Source organism: Quercus suber, unplaced genomic scaffold (assembly GCF_002906115.3).
Source record: "Quercus suber isolate HL8 unplaced genomic scaffold, Cork oak 2.0 scaffold_109, whole genome shotgun sequence".
Lineage (NCBI taxonomy): Eukaryota > Viridiplantae > Streptophyta > Magnoliopsida > Fagales > Fagaceae > Quercus > Quercus suber.
Genome location: NW_027069574.1, coordinates 281,452 through 290,056, shown reverse-complemented (window position 1 = coordinate 290,056; position 8,605 = coordinate 281,452). Strand labels below are relative to the sequence as shown.

General features: G+C 34.5%; 1 protein-coding gene across 1 annotated transcript; it reads right to left on the bottom strand.

Annotated features, from left to right (window-relative positions):
- Positions 1–272: 272 nt before the first annotated feature.
- LOC112004367 (uncharacterized) lies at positions 273–7,326 on the bottom strand. Its single transcript, XM_065775314.1, has 9 exons — positions 7,137–7,326; positions 6,348–6,439; positions 5,864–6,011; positions 3,680–3,811; positions 3,434–3,583; positions 3,217–3,294; positions 1,510–3,084; positions 1,221–1,390; positions 273–1,116 (listed from the first exon to the last, which is right to left on the bottom strand). The coding sequence occupies exons 1-9, from the start codon at positions 7,230–7,232 to the stop codon at positions 975–977; spliced, it is 2,583 nt and encodes an 860-aa protein (XP_065631386.1). The 5' UTR covers positions 7,233–7,326; the 3' UTR covers positions 273–974.
- Positions 7,327–8,605: the final 1,279 nt, after the last annotated feature.

Genomic DNA, 8,605 nt, shown 5'->3' with positions numbered 1-8,605 from the left:
GGAATGCGCCCATGAAACCATTTTAAAATTTAAATATAGAGAGAGCAAAAATATGTAGAAACTATGTGATTTGACCACAGTAAAAAGCCCTTAGTAACTACATCTTTGCTATTCAAAATTTTATATGTAAGAAAAAATAAAACATTTTGATACTATGTTAGAAACAACAAAACATAGCATTGATATTATGTGAAAATAGAAATAAGAACACAAAATAATGTAGAGAGGGACCGGGAATTAATGTAATACAACCCAACAACCCATGTCCTAACAAAGAGCTCTCGATGACTACATCTTTATCATAAGCTTTAATACCATCTTAAAAAAGATCAGATATAACTTTGATAGCATGTTTAAAAAAGACAAAATATAGCTCGAACCTCTAATAGTGTATTACAAAGAAGTACGATCCCAATATAGGTTATATAGAGGAATAGATTGGGCTCGGTCAGTAACTTAAAACCACAGTAGGCCATAGTATTTTATAAAAATATGGTCTACCAATTTATACAAATATACTAGAATATAATATTATACCAAGAACCAGTTTGTGTGAATGTGTCAAAAATATGGTAGCACCTCGACGTAGCACTTTACCACAAAGATGTAAAATAATTACAAAACTTCGTCTTTTGTAAATTACACGCTCTTGGTTTCTTTCTTTTTTGCTTCATTTGATAAATTGCGGGAATCATTGTCAGTTCTAGTTCCAATCTTATTTTACTTAAGCCTCAATGGCAAGGATGGATACAGAGGAAATCCAATCTTCCTCCCCTTTTCACAACTCAGGCACCTTGTTGGCCCAACCATTCTTCTAGATTTCAGCCGCTTACCAGTAGCAGGCTGCCATGAGCTACAAGCATCATGATGGAGTTGAACTCAGCCATCATTTTGGCTTCCAGATCGTCGTTTATCCAACTTTGAAACATTGTTTGAACAATTAGTTATCACCTCTTATCTTGTAAATCCATAATTTAATCCCCAAATTTAAGCTTTTCAGCTGGATAAATCCCATTTGCTCTACCTCCCTTTCGTGATGAGGATTTCCCACCATTTGCTTTCAACATCTGACTAGATTTAATATTTGGTACCCCTCCTTTCTCTCTGCCACTTTTCCTGTCATACAAATCCAGGGAAGATCAAAAAGGAAGCCTTTGTAAGATATCTAAGTACTAAGAAATACAATTAATTCAGCCAATACTAAAAACATTCATTCAAACCTGAGGTGGAACACGAGAAACAGCAAGCCAAAAGCAGCGGTGCCGCTTACAACTGATTTCAGCAGTAGCCTTTTATGGGGCTTGCACTTTGGTGTTCCCTCACCAACATGCTTGGTTCTGTCTAAATCCTCGACTCCCAATGTAGCTGCCTTTCCATCTATTCTGTCATCCTAGGGAACAAGACAACATAAATTAACGAAAACTCACAAAATAACAATGAATGATAGTACACAATCTTTCGAAAAGTGATGAAAAGATGCCAAAACATAACATTTAAAAGTAAGCTTACTTGGCTGTACACCTTGTCAATTTGTTCTGTACAATAAAAAGGATCCTTCAGGGATGTACATGCTTGATGTCCATTTTTATCTACATTTTCTGAACTTTCAATTTTTAAGCAGGAATCTTCATCCAATGTTGGTTCACTAGGGTTGGCAAGAATGACAGAATTATGGTGGAGAGCAGAGTTATCCACAGTTACCATATCTGACATGCAATTAACTCGGCCTCCTATATCTCCAATTATATCCTGGTTCTGTAAACAACGATCACATTCTATACTCCTTAATTTTGAACACTTTTCACTCCCTTCATCAGCTACAGTGTTGGGTGAATCACTTGAATCATCATATGTTCCATCTAGGATATCATTGAGATAAACCCCCTGAGAGTATTCATCTCGCTGGTTCTTGGCATTAGGGTCCAAATTAACCACAATTGAACCAAACATCTTATCACTATCTCCAACAAAGGATTTCAGATCCTCAATCCGGAAAGCATCTTGTGAAGCTTTAGCTGGCATATGATGGAGAGTTTCCCCAAGTGAAACATCCTCTGAAACAGATACCAGAGAAGCTCCATGACCAGCATTTTCATTCAATAACATAACAGTTGCACATTTGCCTTTAAGATCCCATTTATGAAATTCAAGTGGAAAATGAGAGTGACTTGGTAGCATGCAATCCACATTCTTCAAAGCATCTGAGTCTATTTGGGACAGTTTGTCTTCATCATATACATCTGAATGCACATGAGACATACAGACATCATTGTCGTATAAAACAACATGATCTGGATGACCAGTCACATTTAATGGATCAGGGTACGGTGGCAAAGGCTTGGTAGAGGAGCCTTTATCCTCAAGTTCCATGCAAAAATGTGCCTTTTCAGAATGGGGTGTTAAACTGTCCACCTGGGTCTCATATTTTACAATGTCCTGCGATCTGTATCCTCTAGCAGTTTTCTTGGTCAAGAAACCAGCCTTTTCATTCTGAAATTCAGGAAATTGGGCAATCTTGGAATCATCATCTGTATCAAATCGATCTTCCAAGTCCAAGTTTAGCACTGCATCTGACACAGAGCTCATGCTGGCAACAGATGATACTTCCACGCCATCAAACATGTCTGCAAGTCTCCTCTTAGATTTGGTTTCAAAAATCCTTGGGGTTGAATTTGAGCAATGAGAATCAACACTTGAGGATGCATTCAGTAATCTGTCCTCACCATTATACAATACAGGGTCATTGCTGTCAGTTCCATCCAACTGACTAGCAAAGTAACGCCATGCTGGTGTATAGTCATTTATAGACCCCTCCATAATGAAAGTGCCATATCCCTGGCTGCAATTATAATAAAGAACATCCATTTCAGAAATTTCATTGCTATGTTTGACTTGACTTCTTATAGGAGAAACTCCATCACTTAAGTGGATCTGTGAATCAATGGAGGACGGAGATAATGAATTATTCAGTAGATGATCACATTCCCCACACTGTGTGCATAGAGATCCCACTGATTTGGTCGTACATGGTGATTCCAATTGACATTGTGAATAATCAATCTTTTCTTGGTTTTGAATATCTACCTGCAACAAACATTTAGCCAAAATACCATTTTTAACCATTGAAAATGCCCCCCCACAATTTTCTAAATCAAAACTCATCTGGGATGTCATATCATAAGAGAACTTAGTAGATGAACCATCAATGTGAATTACCATATGATTAATTTCAGTGCCATCAGAATCCTCTGAATGCATGTCATAATTTCTTCCGGAGTTGGTAATTGTATGTTTCTACAGCAGAGGCATGAAGCATTAAAAATACAAGACAGCAAGAGTTATGAATAAATAGAAGCTCTAAACACAGTCTAGACTTAATGTTCTTTCTCCTCTAGCACATGCTAATTGGAAGATGAGAGCAGCATTGACATACCTGTCTGAATTTCTCACTGGAATTTTTATTCTTGTTTTCACTAGCAGAATTCAAAACACTGAACTTAGGTAGCTCCCAGCTTCTCCTAATGCATCCAACCATATCCGTGGGCATAGCCACCGTATATGTGACAACGTCAAAATCTGGAACCTATCAAGATATCTCCACAGTCACTCTCTTACAATTCACTGTAGAATAAGATACTAAACACATTATGGGAAATATTTTTAACAATAAACTCCTTACACTTAAATGCTTAGACCTCGCTTTCCTAGAGAAGGAACGTATACACATACAAACTTTTCGAGTGTCTCTTTTCTCTACAACGTCTGATGGAGAGAAGAGATCAATGCCAGTCAATCCCAAAATTTTGCAGATCTACAAAGTTTAGAAGCAAATCATTAACCAATGAAGTGGAGTACTCTCAATCAACTGATACATTTGGGTCATGAAACAACTATATGTATACTTGATCTGAATTAAAAATAGTAATAAAGAGGTTTAAATTTTTGTTTCTCATTCCTCACAACCTTGGTCCTCGAGTAAATTGATAAATTAGTTCAGTTTCCAGAGAGGTAGGGTCACTTCAATAAAAATATAATTAATTGGCAGAGATTTTAAAAATATTTGTAGTAGCAAATCCAACCAAGAAAACCGTCAAAATATGTTCAAGAAAATTAAGTTCAATGTGCATGCTTGAAATAGATTGCGGAGTTTTTTGTTTAGCTAGGTGAGGAGATCATGTCCTATAATAGATGCCCTCACATATTAACATGTAAAATAAAAATAAAATATAATTCTATAAGAATCCAATAAAAAGGAAAGCCAGTGCAATTGTGGAAAATTTTGTGAGAAAGGATATTCCCACATCAACCTGAAGAGACATTCTCACTCTTCTCTTTGTCACAAGTACATTTGTCTTCCTTCTACACTCACCATCTCTTTAGTTAGGCCCATTTGTTGGGAAGCTGACTTGATTTCTTGATAGAAGTTATAAAGTTCGAAAAACGACCAACCAAAACCCAAGCTTTTATTACTTCAACTCAGTCTGGTATTGCCACTATATGTTTTGGTTCTGGTCATCAAGTATGCGACTAAATATGTTAGTTCACCCCTAGGATTCACCGGAACCAGTTAATAGAGTTGCACCCCCATGGTTAGGGTGTCTTCTTCACATGTGTCTGTCACATGAATAGATTGAATCCACACATGCATCAAAATGGATGGATTTATAGATGCCAAATGTGATCATTCTTACAAAAGCAATGCTGTAGATCTTTAAGTGCTTAACTCACTGGTACTTAATATTTGATTTCATTCTTGTCTTGGCCAAGAAGTTAGCTTTATTTCTGAGTTCCTGATTCGTATAGTATCAAATCGCCATATGTCTAGATATATCAAAGTGCACTTGCATATGAGAAGGTCAATCTAGGTGCCAAATTTTGTTCAATTTCAAAATATTGACATGGATGGCACTATTATCATTTTCTTTGTCTTTTTGCATCTCCCTTAGAGTCAGATAATAATGCTAACATGCATCTCCCTCAGAGTTAGCCCACTGATCTTGAGATAAGCATTAAACAGAGGCATCTCTATCACATTCCATATTATATCTCAATGAACTCTTGACATGGATACCTCTTATGTTTGAAATGTCCTAGTATTACTAATATGGCTATAAAAAAAATCTAAAGCTAATATACGTAGTTTTACTTATGACTTTCTTCATTCCAGTGTTAGTAACAGGGTGTAGCTGAGAGTCATCCAAAAAAAAAAACTTACTATAGGCTTCCTCATGAATCAAAAATTAATTTGATGTGCAGTTAGGCTCTCTCCCAGGGAGTAAATGCTTAAGATTCAGGTTGTACACCCCAAATTTGCAAATACAGAATTTTGAAATCAACTTTCTAGTTATGTAGGTTACACTGCCCAACCTATTGGAATATTACATTGTTCCCACTATACATTGAGATTCAAGGATTGTAAAATCATGAAGGAATGAAAAATTAGAGCAACTTATAGAGCTAAGAAGAATCTTTTTCCCCCCTCAACTTCCTTCTAGTTCTTAAGTCTTCATTTTTACTTCTTTCCTTATTTGAAGTTCTTATTTATTACTAGTTACAATTTGTACTATCATCTGCTATGCCTGCTTCATAAGGGCTGTATGAAAAGCACAATTAATAGTAGCAATGCACCAAAGGGGAGAAGGAGAGAGAGAGAGAGAGAGACCAAACTAAGGTTGAATTGTCTCAATACTCAAAACACTCACCATTTCATTTCAATAATCAATTTCCTGAACTTTTTAAAATCATACAACTATTGTTTCAATTTTCCTTCACATTCTTTATAAAATAAATTTTGAATGGACAAAATTGCAAAATAACAGCAAATTAATCTTCCATGACTGCATTACAAAATGGCAAAGCTTACCTTCAAAAATGAGTCGACATTGGAATAAGGCATATATCTCCCACTGCTCTTCTTAGAAGCAAATGGCTCATTTATATATGCTTTTACATGTCTTAGCTCCCTCTGATTAGTCAACAACATCTTCCACACTACTTTTGACACTTCAAACCTATAAAACCAAAAGGAAAAGAAAAAAAAAAAATGAAGTCTTTAAACAGCATATAAATAGTATCTCAAGATACGCAATAAAACAATTAAAAAGTTATCCATTCATTGGCTATCGGTTATACTTTCAAATCTATATTTACAATAGCTATATTATTTCATAATTGTCAATCTTCACATCCTGGACAACATTATTTGACTACTTCTGCACCAATTTTTCTGAGTTTTCCCGTCTTCTTGGAATTTGGTCTTAATCATATTGTGTTTCACCACAAATTAAAGTTTACACTTTAATGTCCATTTTCGAATTGATACATAAGAAGAGGTAAACAGGACATACAGCAATTCCCCATCAGCAAGTAAATCAGAAACAGTCATCTGTTCCTCCAATCTTATCTGCAAGACTTCCCCAAGCCATATTCTTGTTTGAGTCTGTATGAAACCACAAAAGTAAACTATCAACAAAAAGACAACTACAGTGTTAAGAAAAACCACAAGCTATGCATTTTTTTTTTTAAGTGTGTCATTAGCGATACTAAATTTTTACTACATAAACCTTACAAAATAATACACCAATTTACGAACACGGTACAAAAATATTAATAATAATCAATAACTTTCTTTTTACTCTTTTGTTGAAATGTAACCAATCACATTCATTGCACAATTTAGTTTGTAGACCTTTTGCAGTAGTAATTTTAGCGCGAGTATTGAAACCACGACCTCACTTGTATCTCAAAAAGGAAACCACAATACATGTTCTATTTGAAATGAAAAAAAAAAAAGCACACACACACACTATAATATGGGTTTAGCCCAGAAATGAATATAATTAAACAACAGATTATGTACTTATTAGTTTTAATCCTAATGACTGTGACTAGTGTTTATATCCAAACCACACCAATCTTTACAATTTACAAAGCAACAGTTAACAAAATCTTTTATATCAATATCATCATCCATCTACCATTCTTTCTGTTTGGTTTAAAAATAACTATTTTGAAGAAAGCAAATTTAAAAGCTGATTCAAAACAAGTAGTTGTTGACTCGTATTGTATGTATAATATAAACCTCCATTAATAAATAAATAAATAAACAAATATGAATATTAGTTTTTTTTTATTACCTGAAGGAACACATCGTCTAGCTCGCGAAAGCTCGATTCAGAAGATGAAGAAGAAAAAGAAGAAGAAGGAGAAGAAGAAGATTCAGATGGGTCCATAGATACGCCGTCGTTTCCGGCTTCCCGCCAAAATGATTATCAAATAGTACTCTTCACACACTCACACTCCGCCTAAATGAAAATGAGACTGAACACTCTTTTTCTGAGTTTTCCCGTCTTCTTGGAATTTGGTCTTAATCATATTGTGTTTCACCACAAATTAAAGTTTACACTTTAATGTCCATTTTCGAATTGATACATAAGAAGAGGTAAACAGGACATACAGCAATTCCCCATCAGCAAGTAAATCAGAAACAGTCATCTGTTCCTCCAATCTTATCTGCAAGACTTCCCCAAGCCATATTCTTGTTTGAGTCTGTATGAAACCACAAAAGTAAACTATCAACAAAAAGACAACTACAGTGTTAAGAAAAACCACAAGCTATGCATTTTTTTTTTTTTAAGTGTGTCATTAGCGATACTAAATTTTTACTACATAAACCTTACAAAATAATACACCAATTTACGAACACGGTACAAAAATATTAATAATAATCAATAACTTTTTTTTTACTATTTTGTTGAAATGTCACCAATCACATTCATTGCACAATTTAGTTTGTAGACCTTTTGCAGTAGTAATTTTAGCGCGAGTATTGAACCCACGACCTCACTTGTATCTCAAAAAGGAAACCACAATACATGTTCTATTTGAAATGAAAAAAAAAAAAAAACACACACACACACACACTATAATATGGGTTTAGCCCAGAAATGAATATAATTAAACAACAGATTATGTACTTATTAGTTTTAATCCTAATGACTGTGACTAGTGTTTATATCCAAACCACACCAATCTTTACAATTTACAAAGCAACAGTTAACAAAATCTTTTATATCAATATCATCATCCATCTACCATTCTTTCTGTTTGGTTTAAAAATAACTATTTTGAAGAAAGCAAATTTAAAAGCTGATTCAAAACAAGTAGTTGTTGACTCGTATTGTATGTATAATATAAACCTCCATTAATAAATAAATAAATAAACAAATATGAATATTAGTTTTTTTTTATTACCTGAAGGAACACATCGTCTAGCTCGCGAAAGCTCGATTCAGAAGATGAAGAAGAAAAAGAAGAAGAAGGAGAAGAAGAAGATTCAGATGGGTCCATAGATACGCCGTCGTTTCCGGCTTCCCGCCAAAATGATTATCAAATAGTACTCTTCACACACTCACACTCCGCCTAAATGAAAATGAGACTGAACACTCTTGTTCAGGACAGAGTATGGAGTAAGAAGTTTATTAAACTTTTAAAGTAAAAGGAGCTCTTTTTTTTTTTTGGATGGATTTAAAAAAAGAGCTATCTTTGACTAATAAATGTGTCTTTGGCTTTTTTTGGCTTTTTGGCATTTTCAATTTCAACAACT